The 24,472-nt window shown below is 36.8% G+C and overlaps 1 protein-coding gene across 2 annotated transcripts; it reads right to left on the minus strand.

Moving 5' to 3' along the window:
- Positions 1 to 5,321: 5,321 nt before the first annotated feature.
- On the minus strand, positions 5,322 to 24,089 carry LOC101745004 (uncharacterized). Of its 2 annotated transcripts, XM_062676472.1 has the most exons (15): positions 23,892 to 24,053; positions 23,738 to 23,819; positions 23,422 to 23,509; positions 23,045 to 23,147; positions 22,303 to 22,384; positions 21,854 to 21,950; positions 20,964 to 21,028; positions 20,806 to 20,885; positions 20,057 to 20,138; positions 12,004 to 12,094; positions 10,859 to 10,964; positions 10,267 to 10,360; positions 9,010 to 9,106; positions 6,852 to 7,184; positions 5,322 to 6,118 (listed from the first exon to the last, which is right to left on the minus strand). In XM_062676472.1, the coding sequence occupies exons 1-15, from the start codon at positions 23,911 to 23,913 to the stop codon at positions 5,336 to 5,338; spliced, it is 2,205 nt and encodes a 734-aa protein (XP_062532456.1). In that variant the 5' UTR covers positions 23,914 to 24,053; the 3' UTR covers positions 5,322 to 5,335. The 2 variants fall into 2 exon arrangements, with proteins under 2 accessions (XP_062532456.1, XP_012550665.1); XM_012695211.4 differs by having other exon boundaries at positions 20,806 to 21,028; positions 23,892 to 24,089.
- Positions 24,090 to 24,472: the final 383 nt, after the last annotated feature.

The raw sequence follows: 24,472 nt of genomic DNA on the forward strand, positions 1-24,472 counted from the left end.
AACTAAGCACGGCTATAGTTTGTGACATACTTAGATCGTAATATTTAGGCTTATATTTTTTTTTAAAACTAATTTCAACTATTTTAATATGGAAGGATAGCGAGAGAGAGACAGAGAGACAGAGAGAGAGAGAGAGACTATACGTAACGTTTTTTTTTTTTTATTCCTTGATGGATGGACGAGTTCACAGCCCACCTGATGTTAAGTGGTTACTGGAGCCCATAGACATCTACAACGTAAATGCGCCACCCACCTCGAGATATAAGTTCTAAGGTCTCAGTAATACTCAGTATAGTTACGACGGCTACCCCACCCTTCGAACCGAAACGCATTACTGCTTCACGGCGGAAATAGGCGGGGTGGTGGTACCTACCCGTGCGGACTCCCAAGAGGTCCTACCACCAGTGATAACACACAATTTATAATGAAAATCAATCAATAGGCAGGTTAATTTGGATAGTAGGCGGTCTTACCACTGAAAGCGATCTCTTCCGGCATACATTTTCATACAAGAAAATTATGGAAGATGAAGTAGGTATTTTGCGGTTTACTACGGTTGAGGTTGTCCATATAAAACCTTCAGTCCCCCTCCAGGCTGAGCCCTTGCTCACCCACCTGCTCTGGTAAAACCGGAAAAGCCTCCGGGCCACCAGTAATCTCTCAAACATAAAAAAAAAACCTTCAGTATGGTTTTGTTTCACTTTTCGAAATACATAGGTAGTTTGTGAACAAAAAAAATCCTTAGGTTGAAACCGTAATACAATAAAATTGTTTGTATAATGTGGACATGTACCTACAAGCCGTCACGAGGTACGAACACCACCATCACCACTATTGAAACTTCCACCTCATCTCACAAGTAGGATAGAAACATCCACATCGTGATATCTATAGACTCCCAGTGTAACCGCTAAACCAAAAGTTGACCGCGAACTCAGCTACTTACGTGTGTATTAATAAATAACTAGTGGTCGCCCGGTAGCCGAAATTAGACTATAATTATGAGTATTAATTTAAATTATAAGTTTGGACATTATTATGGTTCTATTAATCTATTCTCAACTTAAGCACAGACTTTAATAATAAACAAAATAGTAGGTATATATAACTAGTCAGGTCATAAGTATTGTCACACAGTAAAAACTTTTCTTTTAGAATGCTGGCCACAAAAAAGTTTATTGAATTCGAATTTCGAATTGTTCATGAAAATAAAAATGTATACTTTTAGAATTTTACTCATTTTTAAATATGGAGTGGACGCTTAAGAAGACCGTGTTGCAGTTAGTGCGTTGCATCGTTGCGGTTACGCGCCAATTCAAATTTTGAACATACTGAAAAATTTTAATATAACCAAAAGATTCGTTTATCGTACCATCAAACGATACAATGAAGACTCTAGTGTAGATGACAGGTCAAGAAGTGGTCGCCCTCGGTCTGTTAGGACTCCAGCAGTGATAAAAGCGGTGAAGGCGCGAATTCAAAGAAATCCCAAACGTAAGCAGAAACTGTTGGCCCTTCAGATGGGGTTAAGCAGAACCACGGTAAAAAGGGTGTTAAATGAAGACTTAGGGCTTCGAGCATATCGAAGAAAAACAGGACATCGTTTGAATGCTCGTCTAATGGACCTGAGACTGAAGAGATGCCGCGCTTTGTTGAAGCGGTACGCGGGAAAAAAATATCGGGAAATTCTTTTTTCGGATGAAAAATTTTTTACCGTAGAAGAGAGCTACAACAAACAAAATGATAAGGTGTACGCACACAGTAGTGAAAAGCGATCAACCGTATTCCGCGTGTCCAACGAGGTCATTTTCCATCCTCGCTCATGGTATGGTTGGGAGTTTCTTATTGGGGCTTAACAAAGGTACATTTTTGGGAGAAACGTGTAAAAACGAATGCAGTTGTGTATCAAAATACAGTCCTGAGGAACCTTGTGGAACCTGTTTCTCATACCATGTTCAATAACAGGCACTGGGTATTCCAACAAGTTCGGCGCCAGCTCATAGAGCGAAGAGCACACAAGACTGGCTGGCGGCGCGTGAAATCGACTTCATCCGACACGAAGACTGGCCCTCCTCCAGTCCAGATTTGAATCCGTTAGATTACAAGATATGGCAACACTTGGAGGAAAAGGCGTGCTCAAAGCCTCATCCCAATTTGGAGTCACTCAAGACATCCTTGATTAAGGCAGCAGCCGATATTGACATGGACCTCGTTCGTGCTGCGATAGACAACTGGCCGCGCAGATTGAAGGCCTGTATTCAGAATCACGGAGGTCATTTTGAATAAACTTTAGTGTCATAAGAATCTATGTTTTGTTAAGTTCATTTTGGTATATGAATGGTTACATAATGAATAAACTTGTTTCAATTATTTTACATTAAACATGTGACAGAATTTATGACCTGACTAGGTATATGCGTGTGCGTGTCAAATACCTACATGGTAGTGTGTCATGTTTCTTTTATTGATTTAATGTATTATTGAGGCATAATCTAAAAAAAATTAGCATTCTGCACTCCCTCTCTATATTCTCTATAAGTGTGGGAAATTTCATACTTCTTCCGTCCACGCAATTTTCGTAGAAAGGGGTATAAAGTTTTTGCTTCACGTACCATTAATATATAGATAATATTTCATTTCATTTCTCAAATTCAAAACTTATATCTATAAACAATTTTATAACAGTCAATACTTACTTAAAATCATCAGTTAAATATCATTCAATATTTCTTATCTTTATTCTAATTACCAGCTAGAACATATTTTTAATTTAATAAAGCAATAATGTTTATGATTATAATTATTTAAATAAGTCGCTAAAATAAACTACGCTTCTTAAAATGATGCTCAGGATGAAACAAGTCTATCATTACACACATTCGATAGTATCTTTGATACATTGACGCATGTTCTGAACCTATTTCTGGGTTCAAGATGCTCGAGGTTCGTATTTTCGGACGCTATCGGTCAATCAACGTAGCACTTGACAACGTTCGTAAGGTATCGGCTACCATGATCAAAAACGCTTTGTAAAGTCTTAAAGATTTTTTTAATATTATTTGTTTATTGCGTAGACCGGTGAACTAACTCACCTCTTTGTTGTCTCCACCTTATCCCAGTAGGTGGGGTCGGCACAGCGATTTTTTCTATTCCATTCTCTTCTATCAGCTGCCCTCTCAACACTCACTCTTCTCTCTCCCTCTCTCATAATATCGTCATTCACACACTCCATCCATGTCCAAAGGATAGGAGTCAAAGCCTTAGTCAATGGATATCCAAACCACGATGTGCCTGAGCTAATAACTCTTAACACTATAAAGGAAGAACGACGAATCTTTGGAAATGAATAAGGATAAGGAAACGATACAGAAGATCCTGAAAGTTATATATATATATATATTTTTTTTTTTTATTTATTTATTGTGTAGATAGATGTACCAGCTTACGGGCCACCTTGTTTTAATTGGCAACGAAGTTAATGCCGCCACCCACCTTGAGACATAAGTTCTAAGTCTCAGTTTTTACAGTACAATGGAGGTACCCACTCTTCAAACCGAATTACGGTTTCACGGCAGAAATATGCAGATTGGTGGCAACTACCCGTGCGGGCTCATATAAAACGTCCTACCACTAGTAATTACGCAAAATATATTTTTTGCGTGATGTCAATCTTGAACATTCGACAGTACGTATTTCATCAGAGAACTTGGTATCAGACTGCGGGATTTGAAAACCGGCACAGTTGCGTCGCTCAATACCAATAGTCCTGTGAGCTTCCCGCCGGATCTTTTCAGTAGTAAGCGATTCCGATCCGCAGTTGAGCTCGTGAGCTCACCTACCCTCGTCCGGGTGTAGCTAGGATAGCGCCTTAGGCTACCAGCTAATTAATAGAAAAAAGTTACGAATGCACCGGGCGTCTCAACCTTTAGGCCACGACGACTTCTATAAGTAGGTATAGGGTCCGACCCTGAAATGTTCGATAGACTTATTGAAAGACAATTAAAATTATTAAAAGAAAAAAATACTATTAAATCTTGTGCGACCCGAACACACCGCGATGACCTCATGGTTGGTACGTTGCACCTCAAATTACGGTCAAGTCAACATAAAACGAGCAGCGTTATCGCTATTTAATTTTGTATACAAACAACATCGTAAAACGTCGGCGAATATTCGCACCTCCCGACATGGAAGCTAATAAATAAATGCTTCAAGTTTTTATTAACCTAAAACTGTATTTATATCGGCTACGTGTCTTGTTTCTGAGGAGTACGTGACGTCACAATCGAGAACGCATTAGATAAGAGTTCAAATGTCACGTTGAGAAATGAACCATATCAAAACGGTACGCGACCGTGCCGCCTTCATATTAGGACGTCTCTACCGTATGCTTTGCAAGTGAAGCAAATTTTCCCTCCGTAATAAGAGGACACTCTACAAAACTTGTATACCTACGCCCCGTAATGATGTATGCAAGCGTAGTGTTCGCTCACGCGGCCCGCACTAACTTGAAATCCCGATTTTACAGGATAGCCGTCGGAGCACCACGGTTCCTAAGGAACGTGGAGCTCCATGATGACCTGGAACTTGACTCAGTCAGTAAGTATCTACAGTCGACATCACTGTGCCACTTTGAAAAGGCGGCACGACATGAGAACCCTTTTGTCGTGGCCGCTGGAAACTACATACCCGATCCGGTAGACTGAATGGTCGAGACTAAACAATCGACGTCGCCCAAAACACGTCATTACGGATCCTCCCGATCCATTAACGGTGCTTTTAGGTACCTCCAGCACCGGTCACCGTCTTCGTCGAACCCGTCGCTTGCGACGAAGGGCTCGACGAGCGAATTAACCCACAGACACAGCCCACTGAGTTTCTCGCCGGATCTTCTCAGTGGATCGCGTTTCCGATCCGGTGGTAGATTCTGCGAAGCACTACTCTTACTAGGGTCAGTGTTAGCATCACTCCGGTTTGAGCCCCGTGAGCTCACCTACTAGTTAAGGATACGCTGAAATAGCCTCTCAAGGCTATCAGCTTAGGTTTACTGGTGGTAGGGCCTCTTGTGAGTCCGCATGGGTAGGTACCTTCACCGTGCCTATTTCTGCCGTAAAGCAGTAATGCGAGTCGGTTTGAAGGGTGGGGCAGCCGTTGTAACTATACTGAGACCTTAGAACTTATATCTCAAGGTGGGAGGCGCATTTACTTTGTGGATGTCTATGTGCTCCAGTAACCACTTAACACCAGGTAGGCTCGTCCATCTTTCTAAGCAATAAAAAAAAAGGTAGGAAAGAAAGAAAATGAGGAATGAAACGAACAAGTTCGATTATAGTATTTATTTAGGTTTCTGTTTGACGTTCCGGTGCACGATCCGGCGGTGGCGGCTCACGCAGCCCGCCGTCCGGAACGTCTTGCCGCACTCCTGGCAGCTGAACGGCCTCTCGTCCGTGTGCATCCGGCTGTGCACCTTCAGGATGTCGTTCGTGTTGAACCGCTTCCCGCACGTGTGACACTCGAACTTCCTCTCGTTCGCGTGGTACACGAAGTGCTTCCGGTACTGGGCCAGTATGTGGAACGTCTTCCCGCAGACCTCGCAAGTCTTCTTCGGCGTCGGGTCGTGGACCGCGCGGTGTATCAGGAGCCCGCTCTTGAACTTGAACTTCTTGTCGCATACGTCGCACGAGTACTTCTTGCCGACGTTGTGCGCGTCGAGGTGGCTGGCGAGGTTCCTCGTGTGCTTCCCGCATATCTCGCAGATCTTGCTGTAATCGTACGTCTTTCTTAATTTGCGAATCTTCTTTTTCCTGATCATCTTCCTCTCTTTTTTCAGGATGGTTTTCGTCTTCGTCCGGTTGGAGGGGAACATGTCGAAGGCGACGCTGGCCTCGCCGCCGTCCAGGTCGCCTTTGGTGTCGTCGCAGTCGCTGACGTCACGCCCGCCCATATCGTTATCGTCGACGCGATACTCCTCAGAGTTCTGCAGTATTTCCTTCTTGATGACCGTAATCCTCAACTGCTTATCCGTGCTTCTACACTTCAATCTGAACTTAAAGGCGTTTTCCAACTCCTGGAGGCAATTGTAACATATTTGCGACGGTAGCTGATCGGTTCTTTCGACCTGAAACATTACAATGTTCACGCAATACTTTTATAATTAGTTAAATGGTAAAGTTTTTGGAAATTGAAATTTGTTTAAATATCTAATCATGTTAACATTGATTTTTATATACATATTTAATTGAAATCACTAAATATAAACGAAAACATATTTTTGTACTATGGAGATGTTAATGCTAGGATTATATATTTGAATTAAAATTACATATTTTATGAAATAGGTATGACGATAATTTTGATAAAAATTAAATAAATGACGTCCACCTTTTTTGTATACATAGCTCGGTGAACGAGTAAAGCGTGCACGGTGTTAAGTTGATAATGGATGTCATGGTCCATAGTCATGACAATGTAAATACCCCCCTCACTTGGAGACATGAGATCTAGGACCCGATTATAAAATGTAACGGCTAAGCGGATTGTTAATACCGGATTGCACGGCTGTTTCGCGGGATGACCAGCATTTCTCCCGTCACGCCCAACCACCGGTGAACACGTGTCAAATACGTTTTTCATTAGAGAAATGCGGGATTTGAATACCGACACAATTGCGTCATTCGATATGAGTACACCGGGCGTCTTATCCCTTGAGCCATGACGACCTCACATCTCACAAAATATCGATCATCGCTTTCAAAATATCGATCATTCGTTTTCAAAACATCGATTACTCGTTTTCAGAATATCGATTATTCGTTTTCCAAATATCGATAATTCGTTTTCCCACAGCTTACCTCGATCCCGCCAACGGCCTTCAGTTTGAACGCCAAGTCAAATCCGTTGTCGTCTTTCCGTTCGTATATGTCGACGCTGCCGTCCTCGGTGAGGCAGGCCCTGCAATGGTTCCCAAACTCATTCTTCGGCTTGAATTCGAGCCTCCGTTTCAAATCGAACAGTTTAATGTCGTCTTCGTGGTCGTCTACATTGTGGTCACCCTCGTCGGAATGTATTTCTTCTTTGTGCTTGTTAATTGGCCGTTTCTCTCTGATATCGTCGAAGCGAGCCATTGCGTCGTAATAAGGCCACTGCTCGTTCAGTATACCTTTTTCCGCAAATTTCTTTTTCCACTGAAAAAATATTCAAAATATAAACAACTAGACGCACTCGCCCACTTCGCTGAGCGCTTAAAATTAACATTATTATTTATCGTCATTATTAATGGGAGTCCAACACTCATGTAAATATTAGCCTATCCATTAAGTACACGTATTTTCTACATGGATACCAAGTTTCAAGTCAATGCATGGTTCAGTAGTTATAATGGAACATCCGTAAAAACCACTGTAGATTTATATATTTGTATAGATGGTGTAAACGTGTGATGAACATCAAGCTACGCTGTTCTGTGCTGTGCTATGTTATTCAGCCATATCAATATTCAAATATTATTAATATACAATAAGGAATAACAAATTCCAACAACAAAGTTTTTTATTTTGAACGACAACTAAGAAAATATATTTCGAGACATTAAAAAATATCGTCATTGAAAGTAAGTCAACAAATTACACAATTAAATCACTGAATGAGACTGTCGTAGTAGGCTAGTAGCTGAGCTCAAATAATAACCGATTTCAAAAATAGAGGAGGTTCTCAATTTAATTGTATTCTGTTTTATGTGTGATTTTATAGTGTTCGTTCAACAATTGGAATTCGTTCATCGTTCAATCACAATTACCCGCAAACACCTCAAAATTCAAATTAATTACATTGTCTGTTTTGTTACAGATATTCGAACGAATTGGAACTATTTTCAAATAAAATGACATGTATCATTGATTAAAATCGGTTTACAAACGAAACACATTCTTGCCTATTTATAATTTAAAAAATGGATTGAAGTGAAACTTCTTTTGCGATTCATTTTTCATCCATAAATAAAATTTCTCGTGCTCTTCTCTTTCTTGGGAATACTGTATATAAGAGAAACGACCTAGCTCGCTTTGTCCTTTCCCTCTCTCCACGGTCGAGTGGTTCGCGAGACGCACTGTCTATTTTCTCACTCTCACTCATCCTAGTGGGAGTCCTCAACAGAGCACTGGGAGTCCTCAACAGAGCAAAGCGGTACTTCACGCCTGGACAAAGCCTTTTGCTTTATAAAGCACAAGTCCGGCCTCGCGTGGAGTACTGCTCCCATCTCTGGGCCGGGGCTCCCAAATACCAGCTTCTTCCATTTGACTCCATACAGAGGAGGGCCGTTCGGATTGTCGATAATCCCATTCTCACGCATCGTTTGGAGCCTCTGGGTCTGCGGAGGGACTTCGGTTCCCTCTGCATTTTGTACCGTATGTTCCATGGGGAGTGCTCTGAGGAATTGTTCGAGATGATACCGGCATCTCGTTTTTACCATCGCACCGCCCGCCACCGGAGTAGAGTTCATCCATACTACCTGGAGCCACTGCGGTCATCCACAGTGCGTTTCCAGAGGTCTTTTTTGCCACGTACCATCCGGCTATAGAATGAGCTCCCCTCCACGGTGTTTCCCGAGCGCTATGACATGTCCTTCTTCAAACGAGGCTTGCGGAGAGTATTAAACGGTAGGCAGCGGCTTGGCTCTGCCCCTGGCATTGCTGAAGTCCATGGGCGACGGTAACCACTCACCATCAGGTGGGCCGTATGCTCGTCTGCCTACAAGGGCAATAAAAAAAAAATTAAAAAAAAACCTAAATTGTATCTTTTCTCTCTAGCCGTAACGAACCTGTCGCGAGTTAAATTTTACTCTCAACGCGCCTAAAGAAGTTTCACTTAAAAAAATGCTCTACAACACATTATGTAGTTAATTTAGAATATCCAACCTCATGTGTAGGAAAGTATTTAGGAAAATCTATGCTATTCAAAAAGGGGCCTGACTTTTTTATTGCTTTTTTTTGTTGCCTGATATAGACAGCTTACCTTGAACGTATTGAGTAAGTGCTTCCATATCTCCGGCAGGTCGAGGACGCTGTGGTCTGCAGGCAGCCCCATGCTCCTCAACCGTTTCTCAACTTCTCTGCCACAAAAACAATGTATCTTATCTTAGACATACATCTTATCTTAGTTATAATATAAAATTACGCCTACATCTTATCTTATTAATAATATGTATATTTACACTAACAGTGTCAAATACAATATTTTTCGACAAAATAAAATAATGTAAGCATATCTAATGGGAACGTTGTCGTGGTCGTTGCTGGATACAAAGAGCCAGTTGTCCACCGACCGGTACTAGTGCGCTAAAAGAAGACTCCCGGTCTGGGGCATCAGCTTTTTTTCCTACCTAAGCTGATGGTCTAGAGAGACCATATCAGCGTAACCTAATCTAGTAGGTGAGCTCACGGGGCTCAAACCTGACGCGTTGCTAACACGGACCTTAGCAAGAGCAGTGCTTCGCAGAATCTACTACCGGATCGGAAACGCGACCCACTAACAAGATCCGGCGAGAAACTCAGCAGGCTGTGTCTATGGGTTAATTTAGTCGTCGAGTCCTTCGTCGCAAGCGACGGGGTCAACGACAACGATGACCGGAGGCATCAGTACTAAGCACACAATGTGAGATACGTCCATCAACGCTAACAATTAAAGTGGTTTCAATATCTTTCACGGAGTCCACTATAAAATTAACTCGGCTACCAGCTACCGCACCGAAGGCTAGGCCGAGGGTCATAGATTCGATTCCCACATCGGGCAAACGTTGTGATGAACAAGTTTGTCTGCAATTTGGATTTTTAATATGGATGTATATAATATTTAAACACATATCATTATGAATTTCCGTGTGACTTCTATAGTACAAGAACTCCTAGTTTGGTCCAGATAACCGTGTGCGACTCGTCTCCGGTTATTATTATTATTATTATCATGGTTTCTTTTTCTGGAATTTTCGGTATTAAGTACTAATTACCGAAAATTTGTCGAGGCTAAGTGGACGAATTGCCGAAATAGCCTTGCCTAGGCCTTGCTTAGGCCAAGTGGAATTCACCTTGGAAATTGTCGTCCTGCTTAAACTTGTGAACAACTCTGCACGTTAATGTTAGTGTCCAAATTTATTTGTTTTAGGTAGTGGAGTAGGTGTTTGGGAATGACGCCCGTACTGGAGAGCACGATAGGTACAATGGATACTCTATTATTATTATTATAATTTAAGTAGAAAGCGAACTGTGAACTGACCTCCAAGCTTTGACGGGATGCTTCGAGTAATTCTGAAATGATTTCTCCAAGTCTATTCTGGCATTTATCAAATTAAACACCCACTCTTCTTGCCCTGTCAATTTTGAATCTGATTAAACATTCCTCTTGATAAGCCGGTATTATTAATTTATGTTTTATATAAAAATAAAAATAAATATTATAATGTATTGTATGTAATGATTTGTAATGATCAATAATTTATTAACATAGAAAATAAAAATTAATCAATTTTCTATGTTTTGTTTATATTTCATAACAGCTTTCCTTCGTTTGCCGCTAGGGGCGCTGTCCCAACTCCATACAAATAGGAGTTAACTTTTACGCGATGACTTAAAAAACTCGCGCTAAGCAACACTGAGCGGCAGTTCAATTTTATTTGTTTTACATTGCGTGCCGAGCAAAAACATTAATAAGCTATATTTCGACGGCTATCCTTTAGTGCTTTCCCATTAGAAATGACCATCATCACCGGGTATTATTAGGGTTAGGTATGTAACGAACTGAAATCAAGATCCATCATTATATAAGGTAGTGTAGTACATAAGATAGTGAAGTAAGAATGTATACTTACAGCCCAAAAGCGGATTCAGACTTAAATTTCCGTCTCCCAAATACAATTCGAATAAATTATAATAAACCCATAGCTTGTTATTTGTGGCTCTCGCTTTTTGGTACTCCTGAAATAACAAAAGTTCAATGAGAACTTACGTTTGAAAAGTTTACCTCACAATATTAGTCGATGCTTTTCTAAGTTGCTCCTGCCTATTTCTGCCGCGACCTAGTAGTGCGCTTTGATTGAAAATACAGTTAAGACTTCGAGCTCGGGGCTCGAGGTGGATGACGTCATTAACGCTGTGTTGTCTATGGTTTCCGGTAGGTAGCCGCTTCACACCACAGGACGTGGACTCGCCCATATGAAGGAATACAATAAATAATTAAACAGACACATCGCTTTTTTAAATTCTATTAAAGATTATCAAAAGTCTTGTTAAGATGTTAATTATATTTCGTACTAGCCGCGGCCGTGGCTCGCCCGCAATAAAATGAAAATTTATATTAAAACATAATAGCCATAAGACGATTTAGAAAGCTAACTACGTAAGGTAATTTTAGGAGAGCATATTATTATGTACATAGCAACATACATTCGCCTCTATAGATATATAGATATTGTAAATGTGAAGTTTAAATGAAATTGTGTTATTTCGGACTTCATATTTTTATAATTTTTCATTGTATTATTATTATTCATTAATCTTATTTTTAATTTCAAGACGTTGTCCAGTATTGCACTGTCATGTGCAATATTCAGATATGTTCAGAATTGGTGATCACTTTCATGATACAAGTAATTGTCCTTTAAAAACCTTACCCTACTTACCTACTTACCTACCCTTACCTACCTTAGAACCCATATCTCAAGGTGGGTGCCGACATTTACATTGTAGATGTCTATGGGCTCCGATAAGCACTTAACACCAGGTGGGCCGTGAGCAATTAATGACAAAAAGTAGGTATTTATAATTTAATTATGCCCCTTACTTGATTCCATCGCCTGCGATGCTTTCCAAGTAGCCGAAGATACGACGAGATGTCCCAGCATCGGTAAGTAATGGATGGAGGGGGGTTCGACCCAGAGACATGAGGAGCGCGACCGGAAGAGGGGGATATACAATTCGAAAATATCGTTAGGTAAAGGTAATAAAAACAACTCACTGAGAACATGGACGCCCATTTGCGACATATTTCTCTCGACGTCAAAGTCGCCGGGAACCCGTACTCGTTCAGCATTATTTTTAGAAGCTCACTAAAATATAAATAAATATATAACATATAGGTATACAATTTAACTTATAGATTTCATTATTTTTTTTCGAGTATAAATTCACATTTCACATCACTATTATAATATCGTCTTCTCGCATTAAACCTGTATAATCTCAAAACTTGCTAATTTTACAGGAGAGCGTTTTAAAGGTTTAACATGTGATATTTTTAATATTAATCATCTTTGCAACATTTTACTTTTATTTTTGTACTAGTTACATTATGTCATTTAAAGTAAGATAAAATTATGTATTAATTTTGTTAATAGTAGTCAAAACGTAGGTAAACTAATAAATAAACACTAAAACTAAACTACGATCTTTGGACAGTATTTATGAGAAAAATACTGGTGATACAAAATGTAAAAATTTTGAACATTTTTGGAAATTGTACTCTTTTAGTGCGAAAAGGCGAATATGTCAAAACGTGTAGATATGGTACATATGGTGCAGGGGGCATCGGCCTCAGCACTTTCTATAACATTTGTACCGACTCCATGTTGAACGCGCGCTCACTAGAGGGCGCTAAGGTGGTATGCACATGAGCGCTACTTGGGCTAAAGACGCATTTGTCTGTCGATTTTTATATCGATGATGATGTACATAGGCAGCACTGAAAATTTCGGGAATTAACGAAGTGACACAACATTACTATTTAAAAATGTATTTATTGCTTTTCGAAGTATTCTCCGCGAAATTTGACACATTTTTCCATACGATGGAACCAATCATTGAAGCAACCATTCCATTTGGAAGTTGGGGTCTCCAAAATGGCCGTTTTGTAGGCGTCCACAGCTTCTTCAGGTGATGAAAATCTCTATCCACGCAATTTATTCTTTATTTTAGGGAAAGTATAGAAATCATTAGGGCTTAGGTCGAGGCTGTACGGCGGATGGTCTAATAATTCTATGTTTTCTTGCTCTAAAAACTCTTTTGTTCTGTGCGCGGTGTGAGAACTCGCATTGTCGTGATGGAGGATGATGCGGCGGTTGCAGTTCTCTTTACGGAGTTCAGAAACAACCTGTGGCAAACAAATGCTAGCATACCATTCTGCATTAACCGTTCTTTGTCCCTCAAGAGGAATAGTCGTAACATGGCCGGTTTTGGAGACAAACGTGGCCACCATTTTTTTTGCAACACTCCGTGAACGAACAATTTTTGTTGGCTTTAACTCATTTTCGAACACCCAAACTCGTGACTGGTTTTTTGTTTCGGGTTCGTACGCGTACATCCAGGATTCGTCACCTGATACAATGTTGTATACAGCATTTGAGGATCCTGCGTGGAATCTTTCGAGAGTTCTGACGCACCAAGTAACGCGAGCCGCTTTTTGCTCTTCACAGAGCGAATGCGGTATCCATCGGGAAAACAACTTTTTTACACCTAATTGTTCATGCAAGATTATTTGTATTTGACTCATGCCAATGTCTAAAGTTGCCTGAATTTCGCGGTATGTCACATGTCGATCTTCCTCAATCAGCTTACGCACAGCATCAACGTTTTCTTGGGTGACTGCAGTTTTTGGACGACCTTGACGGGGATTATCACTGAGCTTGACACGTCCACGTTGAAACTCAGCAAACCAGCGATAAATTGTGATTTTGGATGGGGCTTCATCACCAAATGCAGAAATCATCCGGTCAACACACTGTTTTTGTGTTAAACCACTTCGAAGGTCATAATAAATCATCGCTCTTGAATTTTCTCGAGTCAATTCCATTTTCTCAACGACTAAACAAGTTTGACAAAACCTCGTGACAAGACCGAGAATCTGTCTTTAAATAAATAAATGGTATTCGATTTTTAAAACCAAGGAGTTTTCAATTAAAAAGATTTTAATATGACAGGAACAGTGGAAATATTCCATTCCCGATACTTTTAGTGCAGCCCTCGTATTATGCGTAATATGTAAGCGCAGTATGAGAAATGTTTTGACTTTTTATAGAAAACTTGGTATCTAATTGCTCAGTTGCCCCACTAATCCTTGACCAATTACCTCGCGATCAATATTAATTTTTATTTACAAGGAAACAGTGGTTATGTTGAAATCCCATTTATTAGTAATCCGAATTCCACAACTGCACTGAATTGACGAACTACCAAACCTACAAATATTTTTATATATTGGTAGAGGTCGTATTTTTTAACGTACCTATAAAAAACACGGCCATAGTAGGCAGCGGCTTGGCTCTGCCCATGGCATTGCTGACGACCATGACCGACGGTAACCACTTACCATCAGGTGGGTATGCTCGTCTGCCTACAAAGGCCATAAAAACGGTGCGAGTGCAACTTGGTGCACGTGAATGAAGTGAAACTTTTTTTTCGATGTGTAGTATTGTTTTCTTCATTTTTCATCCTTAAATCAGATTGTTCTTATAACAGGGATGATGTGTATAAGAGATGCGACATCTTCAACATTGATATTATACTAGCTGAACCGGCAGACTTCGTAGTGCCTCAATCGATAAATAAAAGACCCAAACTATTGTATAAAATAAACTTAAAACAAACAAAATGAATCCGTCCGACGGGGGACACATCAAAGGGAAAACAAAATTTTTATTTTTATTTAATTCCGAGTATTTTCATATTTATCTACCTTTGAAACCTTACTGGACTTCCACAAATAATTCAAGACCAAAATTAGCCAAATCGGTCCAGCCGTTTTCGAGTTTTGGCGAGACTAACGAACAGCAATTCATTTTTATTTAAATAGATGTAACCTCTATACGATTAATCCTTAAAGAGGTTAATATGTTATTTATATCATTCTTCTATAGATGTCATAAATAGAATTTCGATTATTGAAACATTAGAACATTAGACATATAAAGAGCATTTTTGCAATATTAAAATATAAAAAGATATAAAAATAATGGTGAAGCAATAGCTTTAAATGTTGTTTCTCTTTATAAGAGCAACTCAATTGCTATAGTTTTACAAAGTTAAACTGTATTTTGATATCAATAAATAAATACATTATAAAACAACATTTCTACAGCTAGTTACCAAGAAAAATGGATAAATTGAAATTCGAGTTCATGGTTAAAGCCAGTGAAGATGTAAAAACAAATACTATTTGTATAACGACAATCACGGATTTCGATGGCCGCACCTTTACGATCCCAGATAAGTTACAACCTGTAAAATTACATGATAAAATAGTACAGACCGAAATCTTTCAGAAAGTAAAGGCTACATTACAAAAACGGCATGAGAAACGGCAGGTGTGGATATCCATGAACCCACAGATGAAGGCTGTTTATTGTGATGAAGATGGAAATAAGCAATTTATGGGATACCTATTGGAGGAACAAACAAAACCACAAACTTCAACAACCGGAATTTCGGAAGAATCTCTAGCAAGAATTATAGACAAAATTTCTGAAATAAAAAAAGATTCGTCAAAATCATTTAATATAGGGAGAATGGCAGAAAAAATTGTCATAGAAAAATTCAACAGCAAGATTACTAATGTGTCCCAGTGGATGACTACCTTTGAAGCAGAATGTGCCCGTATAGGAATAGAAGAAGATAAAAAAAAAATTGAAATCTTTAGGTTATTTATAGAGGGTTCTTGTTTAGACTGGTATAGTTCCATGCTTATAAAGCATACAATAAATTCGGAATGGGTAACGTGGAAAAATATTTTTTGTGGAACATATGCGGATAAGAGTTGGTCTCCAATCAGGTATGCGATGTTATTTAAATACAGGCAGGGTTCATTACTGGAGTATGCGGTAAAGAGAGACTACTATTAGAGATAAATAAGTCCATAGATAAACTCACTCTAATTGATCTGATTGCCACGGGATTACCAAATTTTATTGCAGATAAGATTGATAGAAATAGTTTAAAGGAAACTGAAGACTTATTTAATAATTTAAGAAGCTTAGAACATAGGGTAAAGAAAAAAACGTTTGATAAAATGATAAGTATTCCCGAAGGTAAGCTTATAGAGAACAATATAAAGCCCTTAGTTAGTCCGTGTAAAATTTGTGAAAAGCAGAATAAAGGGATACGTTACCACCCTGAATCCAAATGTTGGTTCAAAGTTAAAAATGATGAAAGCCCAAAAAAAGCTCAAATAAGGAGTGTTAACAATTCTGAATTAGAGATGGAATTAAAAGAAATTGATCCAAAAAACTAATAACGCCGCCATTAATAAAAATTAAATTACGAATAAATGACACTTTGGAAATATCCGGAATCTATGATTCAGGATCTAATGTGTCCATAATAAATTCAAGGTTGTTATCTTTAAAAAAAATACCTACTTATGATAACACTGCAGGTTTAAAAACAATTAATGGCGTAAAAAAATCTATAGGAATAGTTAATTTAAAAATAAAAATTTTCGACATTGAAAAACATGTCAATATTTTTGTTATAGACGACGACAACTTCGACTATGATTTCCTAGTTGGGTTAGACTGTATACAAAATTTTCATTTAACTCAAAATGAGAATTTAAATATCACACAAAATGTCCTCAGCAATAATAATAAAGACTACATAAAAAATAAAGAAAAACAACCTATAAGCACTAAAGAAATTCCTGGCAGTTCAGGTAGTGACAGGAAATAAACAAGAAAAAATGAATAATGAGTATAAAATAAATTTTAATGAAAATATGCTAATCAATAATTTTGAGATTTCAGTAAATAATTTAGATGATAAAAAAAAAAACTGTTATTGATAAATTGATATGCAAATATAATTCAGTCTTCGCGAAAGACAAATATGATATAGGTACTGTAAAAGGTTATGAAGCCCATATTGATTTGTTGGTAGATAAATACTGTAGCAAAAGACCGTATAGGTGCTCTATCGAAGATATGAAAGAAATTGAACACCAAGTATCGAACTTACTAAAACATAATTTAATTGAGGAATCATATAGCCCGTTTGCCGCTCCGATAACACTAGCATTTAAGAAAGAAGAAGGAAGGAGATCAAGGCTTTGTATAGATTTTCGTGAATTAAATAAAATTATAGTTCCCCAATCGCAACCATTCCCACTTATCGAAGATTTAATGGTAAAAACAAGGAAATGCAAATTTTATTCAACATTTGACATAAATTCAGCGTTCTGGTCCATACCTCTTAAAATTGAAGATAGACACAAAACTGCATTTGTGACCCAAGAGGCACATTATCAATGGACATGCTTGCCTTTTGGTTTAAAAACTTCTCCCGCTATTTTTCAACGAATTTTAAGTAGCATTATAAGAAAGCATAAACTGTCCGATTTTACTGTAAATTACATCGATGATATTTTAATTTTTTCAGAAACATTCGAAAAACACATTGACCACATATCTCAGTTATTGGAAGCAATTTTAAAAGAAGGCTTTAAATTAAAATTCACGAAATGTAGCTTTGCACAGGACTCTGTAAAATATCTAGGGCACATAATAATACTGTCACTCCATTAAAAGATAATTTGATTGCCATAAAAGAATTTCCAATCCCAAAAACACAAAAAAACGTCCGACAATTTTTAGGAAAAATTAATTTCTATGGAAAATATGTGGCAAACATTTCTATTATACTGGATCCTTTACATAATTTATTAAGAAAAGGCGAGAAATTCGTTTGGTCCGAAAAATGTCAAGAATCCTTTGACACTATAAAGAAACTACTTTGCTCTAAACCCATTCTAGCCATCTTTGATCCAGACTTGCCAATACATATTTATACGGACGCTAGCATACAAGGTATTGGTGCGATTTTAAAACAAATTCAACCCAACGGTGATGAAAAACCTTGTGCATATTTTTCAAAAAAATTTAATGACTCGCAAAAAAAGAAAAAAGCCATTTATCTTGAGTGTTTAGCAATAAAAGAGGCGGTAAAATACTGGCAACATTGGCTTATAGGAAAAACATTCACAGTTTTTTCAGATCACAAACCTTTAGAAAAAATGAATATTAAAGCCAGAACGGACGAAGAACTGGGAGATTTAACGTATTATTTGTCGCAATTCAATTTTAAAATAATATATTCTCCGGGCAAATATAATATAGAGGCAGATACTTTAAGCAGAAACCCTGTGTTAGAATCGTATGAAAATCAAGATAGTAGTTTAAAAGTAGTGAATTTTATTAAATTAGAAGACATACGGAATGATCAAGATAAAAATGAAGATATAAAACAAAATATAAATAAACATATTTTCAAACATAATATCTATTATAGAAAGATAGGAAAAAACGAAAAGATTGTACTAACTGAGGAGTTTAGTAAAAAAATTATAAAACATGTACATCACTACTATTGTCACATAGGAAGACGACAAATGGAAAATAAGATTAAACCCTTTTATCAAGCAAAAAATTTATTGGATAATATTAAAAAAGTTTGCGAAAATTGTGCTGTCTGTATAAAAAATAAATCTAGAGGACAACACAAGTTTGGACTAATGTCTCACTTAGGTCCGGCGACCTATCCACTCGAAATAGTGTCTATAGACACTATAGGGGGATTTGGGGGTTCTCGTTCAACCAAAACATATTTACATCTGCTTGTAGACCACTTTACTCGTTACGCCTATATTCTAACATCCAAAACACAGAGTGCGCATGATTTTATAAAACTTGTCCAAAAAGTAACACCTGATTATAAAATTGACTTGATTCTATCAGATCAATATCCAGGCATTAACTCCAAAGACTTCAAAATTTTTTTAGAAAAATAAGGTATACCTATAGTTTTCACTGCAGTAAATGCGCCATTTTCAAATGGATTAAACGAAAGGTTAAACCAAACGTTAGTTAACAAAATTCGTTGCAAGGTTAATGAAAGAAGGGACAAAATTGCTTGGACAACTATTGCTCACGAATGCACGGAAAGATATAACGAAACTGAACATAGCGTAACAGGGTTCTCTCCAAAATATTTACTGCAGGGAAAAAACGTTGATATTCTACCAGATGAACTGAAACAGAATATAACAGATAGTTATATATTGCGAGACAGAAAAATTGCTTTAGAAAATAGTATTAAATCTCATAATTATAATAAACAAAGGTTTGATAAAAATAGAAAACATTGTGAACTAAAAGTTGGTGATTTGGTATTTGTTGAAAACGGAAACCGATTAAACCGAAAAAAACTAGATGAATTGAAAATAGGACCTTATCAAATTGTAGAAAAAATATCCAACACAATTTATAAAGTAAACACAGGTCATAAAAAGTCTGAGTCAAATCTCTTTCATATTACCAAACTTATTCCAGTAATGGAGTAGTATATTAAATAGGACTTTACAATTTTAAGGGGGGGAGATGTAACCTCTATACGATTAATCCTTAAAGAGGTTAATATGTTATTTATATCATTCTTCTATAGATGTCATAAATAGAATTTCGATTATTGAAACATTAGAACATTAGACATATAAAGAGCATTTTTGCAATATTAAAATATAAAAAGATATAAAAATAATGGTGAAGCAATAGCTTTAAATGTTGTTTCTCTTTATAAGAGCAACTCAATTGCTATAGTTTTACAAAGTTACACTGTATTTTGATATCAATAAATAAATACATTATATAGATATAAGATATATTTTAAATGATAGATATTTTTTGAATACTTCATTAAAACATTGGACGCTACTTGGTGCTAACGCTCGCGCTGGCCTGTAACAGGTATAGGTACTACGCACAGGCGTTCGAGTGCCACGCATTCACTCTCGCCCCGTCTCTTTCTAATCTATGGTAGCGTTAAACGTTTAACGCAACCTTGTTGGAAGTCACATTAGAAGTTTCACTTCAAAAACACGGCCATTGGTTGAGATAACGCGCGCGCTGCTGACGTACATCGACGGTCCCGCGACAACGGCCGTGCCAACAACCAACTCACAGAATCACAAACAGAGAAACATACAAACATTTCTATATTAGATATAATTGCTTTCATTATTATGTCGTTACCTCCACGCGCATTTCCTCTCTCTGAACAACCAGTCGTTTTGCAGCCTAATCTGTATAAACGATTCCGTTATGTGTTTAGACCCTGCGAACAATAATTATGATTGCATGTACATATTATTATTAATACTATTTATTTAAAAAAATATAGAATGTTAAGATTAAGATTCTATATTTCTATATTCGAATTCGAATTCGACGAATTCTATATTCGTCTTCTAATCTACGATTCGTAGAACGTAGACATAGACGTAGAAACGTGATTGTGATCGTAGATTAGAAGACGAATGCTCAATCACGTTCAACGTTCATCAGATACTTCAACTAAATATAGTATGTACCTACCCTCCAGATTGGAACTAATGATTTAGTCTCGACAGAAATAGTACAATAAAAGGTTTTTATTTATACATCACTACGTGAACGCTGCCACCGGGCTTGAGCTATGAGGCCTGAGTCTCAAACATCAGATCAAATTTTTTTAAATGACGTATACATTTCTTGTCTAGACGTCGTTTTTATTAATTACTTTACTTGTCGCCCATGACATTAACAAGCTCAACAAACTGTTAGCATTGAGCACGTACGATCTTCATACATTCCAAAACACGTATACGTGCCGTGAGGTAGGTCTGCCAATCTAACACCAGTGCAATAAACGTGATAATAATATAATATGTATTAATAGTCTTTCACAACAAATGAACCAATCAGTCGTTGACCCCGTTCCAATCCTTCTATGGCTCACTTACAATGAAATTCATTTTCATTATCATTGTCATCAGTGTTGGCGCCCTTTCGTTTCTTCCGGTACTTCATAGAGTCCCTTTGTCTGCAAAAGAACACGTATGCGGGCTCATTTTCTAAATTCATCAGATAGTCGGTTTCGTAATTCTTGAAGTATTCTAACATCACATCATACAAAGGCCACTCCGTGAACTCCGCTCCCTTCTTCAGTTTTTGTCGATGTTTCCTCTGCAATGAAATAATGTTTTATTTGTGTACTGGCCACTGTATGTTTTTTTTTTTTTATTAAAATTAAATTATTGCTATTTTTATTATACTATAATAGAAATTACAATAATTTCCTCTTCTGATTCGGTCTCTTCATTGCTGAAGGTCGTGTCTGGGTTGAAATGTGAACCACTCGATTCACAATGCTTCCCGACGTCCTCCTGTCCTCAGCGGTCTTTATAGCCTCGGTTATTGGCAGGCCGGTGAGGGTCTTTATTAGATCAGACCAGCGGGTAGGTGAGCGACCACGTAGTCTTCTCCCGTCAACCTGACCAACTACCATCAGCTTCTCTAAATCTCTAAGTTATATAATAATTTACGATGGCACAATTAATTCTTTAATTTAATAATAAGTCGCTTTAGTTTTAAATATTAGAACACATTTCTCGTTATTAATTTATTTAACTCCAAAAAAAAAAAAAAAAAAATAGATTTAATTTTCGTTACATTAACATTACATTTTGATTTAAATAAATAAATAAACTTGAGTATGAAAATTGCTGAGGAAAAGTATTGAAGTTTCCAAATGAGATTAATGTTTCTTGTGTTCCATATTCTCAAGTCTATTTGGGGCTTACGACAAAGGGAAGATCTTCCACCGAGCGGGTGATATTGCTCGGTAGACCGACGATCTGAATGTTGTTGTTCGGAACTTGTATATATGCGCTTTACCTTGAAAATGTCGTACGCGAGATTCAGGCATCTGTTAATTATCCCGCGTTGTATGATGGCTACCCGCCACATCTACTTTTTTTTTAAAATGCTTATAGATGATTTAGAACTTACATTAAATGTCACACGTATGTGTTGCCAAAGTCCTTTCATGTCCTGTATACAACAGTCTAAAGGTAAATCCTGGCATCTCATTGCTTTTTCTATGGTACTAAAAATAAAAATGTCGCACATTGTTCAAAAATGACTTTAACCTTATAAATTTGATGGCCTTCAAAATTTGGCCTTAAAACATGAGGTTTGGACTCATTGGACTAAGATAGCAAATATTTTGCTAAAAATCACTATCATAATATCGAACATTACTTTTTGGGTTATTTACAATTTGCATATAATCATTTCACTTCTAAAGATTAAGTGTGAGTTTCAACCATTTAAACAATTTTATTTATGTCTGTGATTAAATATACAATTAAATTTAAGAAAATTTATTATTTCTTTCTTTATCGCTACTTTAAGTCAACAATGAGGTCGAATTAGGAGGATTTAAATGTTACAATTACCGCCACATAGTATGGAAATCCAATTTCAATCCCTTTGTTTCACTAATACATGTTACCAGTTTCAAACGCCATTCATCACTCCCTGTAAATAAAGAGAACTTCATTAGGTGTTTATTTATTGACATTATTATTTGCAAAAAAAAAGTAGATTGGATAGGCCTTGCACTAAGTGTACTGACAATCTGCTAAAGATAGCTGGATGAGGGCTACACAGTACCATAATTATACCTTGGGACCTGTGTCCAGCAGATGTCTGTGGCTGATGATGATAAAAAAATTCGCTGCATGGACATACGAGCTCACAGCTGACCTTATGTTAAGTTACCAGTCAACACTATACTATTACAGCTATAGCAATGTGCATTCCCTTCCCACCTTGGGTCATGAAGTCAGTTTCAATGCATAATATGATTGTATAATGTACTAGCTGTCCCACCCTTCAAACCAGAATAGCAATGATTTAACAGTAAGCAAAACCTATCTTTTTTCATACTATTGTGGTATGTTTTGCTTATTTGGTTCCACATTTTTTATCACAAAGTTTATATCTAAACATTCTCTGGAGGAAAATGATATTAGCAAATAGATATCCCATTAGGACACCAATTAATATTAATTAAATTTTTTTATTTAATCAATGGCCTGGATTCATATATTTTAAGCAATATTATTTTACTATGCTTATTCCCTGTGTATTATAATGATTAAACATTTTCAGTCTATACTTAATCATAATACTTACATGAATCATATTTATCTAGCGTCTTAGATGTAGAGAAATTTTTATCAAAGATCTTGTAATATTTCCATACTTTATTTTTATTTCTTTTAGCTATTCTATACATCTGAAAACATAAAGAATTTTCCAAGTGTATTTATTATTATGGGATTGTGATATTTATTTAAGCTTTAAAATCAATGATTACAATGTAACATCTATTTATTAATCAATGTATGAATTTGCTGTACCCGTTAGCTGTTGTTAGTTTGTTATTAGTTCATGTAAGACTATAAATAAAGTTTGTAAGCTGTACACTTGCTTAATGACTTGATTTTTTTTATTTTAAATCACTTTAATTATTAAAGTTGAAATCAAAACAATATTAGAGAAATACTCACATCATATGTATAGCCCCACTTTTTTCTTATGTGTTTAACGCTCATTTCTTCAGGGAAGCCATCCTGCAGCATTATTTCCCTAAATTCTCTATAAAGAAATGTAACACTCACAATTATTTATGTATTTGTATTTCCAAAAGATATTTATTCGAATTAGGATGTTAAACATTAAATATGTTTGTTTAATATTATTTGCACCAGCTTTGCTGCCTGTGCAAATAATAATTAAACATTATTCAAGGACTTTGCAGGTGAACAATTGGATCATTAATGATTAACATGGAACTGTTTTAACATTTGCACTAAAGTATCTTACGCCCACGGCTGCTTCTTTTTTTTAAACAGCCAATCATTTTGAAACCGCAGTTCTAAAAATCTGTGTGTACGCTTTGGAGTCCCTAAAAAAACAAATTCCATTATTTTTAAAACGTATTTTGTAAATTATTCAGGAAACAATGTTATGCCCTTACAAACAAAAGTTTTCTCTGCCATGACAACTTTTATAAATAAAACATTAAAATATGAAAATACATTTGTTTGTTATTTAGATATTTGAAAAAAGTATTTGTTTACAAATATAAATTAAATAGAGAAAATGATGGACCAAGTTTCAAGTGTTGGCAGATGTCAATGTCTAAGATTGCAATATTTCCATTTCTCCATCTGAAAAGGCGAAGGTATCACATCCTATTCTTATATCTTCACACGCCTAATCTTTTGTATATTCTATTCTCTTTCATGAAAAATGATATCGAACGAAATAAAATAAAGTTGATTAATTTAATACATTAATCAATTGTCATGAAATTAAATTAAATGAGATGATATGATATGGGTTGAAATATAATCGCAGAAAAATGATGTTTATTTACTAAGTCTTTTTCAGTGCACTTTTTGAAAGATCCCGAGAAGCTATTGTGTATAAATGTCCTGCGGCTTTGTTTCAATTTCCCACATTTGTGCACTTTCACATATACTAGATAGTTAACAAACCACCGTTGTTGTACGTTTAAGGCTGATTTTTCCATTGATTAATTGTTGCGTATTCTAA

Source organism: Bombyx mori, chromosome 3, assembly GCF_030269925.1.
Source record: "Bombyx mori chromosome 3, ASM3026992v2".
NCBI classification, from domain to species: Eukaryota; Metazoa; Arthropoda; class Insecta; order Lepidoptera; family Bombycidae; genus Bombyx; species Bombyx mori.

Excerpts from the sequence above, each read along its gene's own strand:
- LOC101745004 (XM_012695211.4), bottom strand. The coding sequence starts at position 23,913 with ATGGCAGAGAAAACTTTTGTTT. Across the intron at positions 22,385-23,044 it reads GCTAGATAAATATGATTCAT|GGAGTGATGAATGGCGTTTG; the intron begins GTAAGTATTATG and ends CTTTATTTACAG. Across the intron at positions 6,119-6,851 it reads AGGCCGTTGGCGGGATCGAG|GTCGAAAGAACCGATCAGCT; the intron begins GTAAGCTGTGGG and ends GTAATGTTTCAG.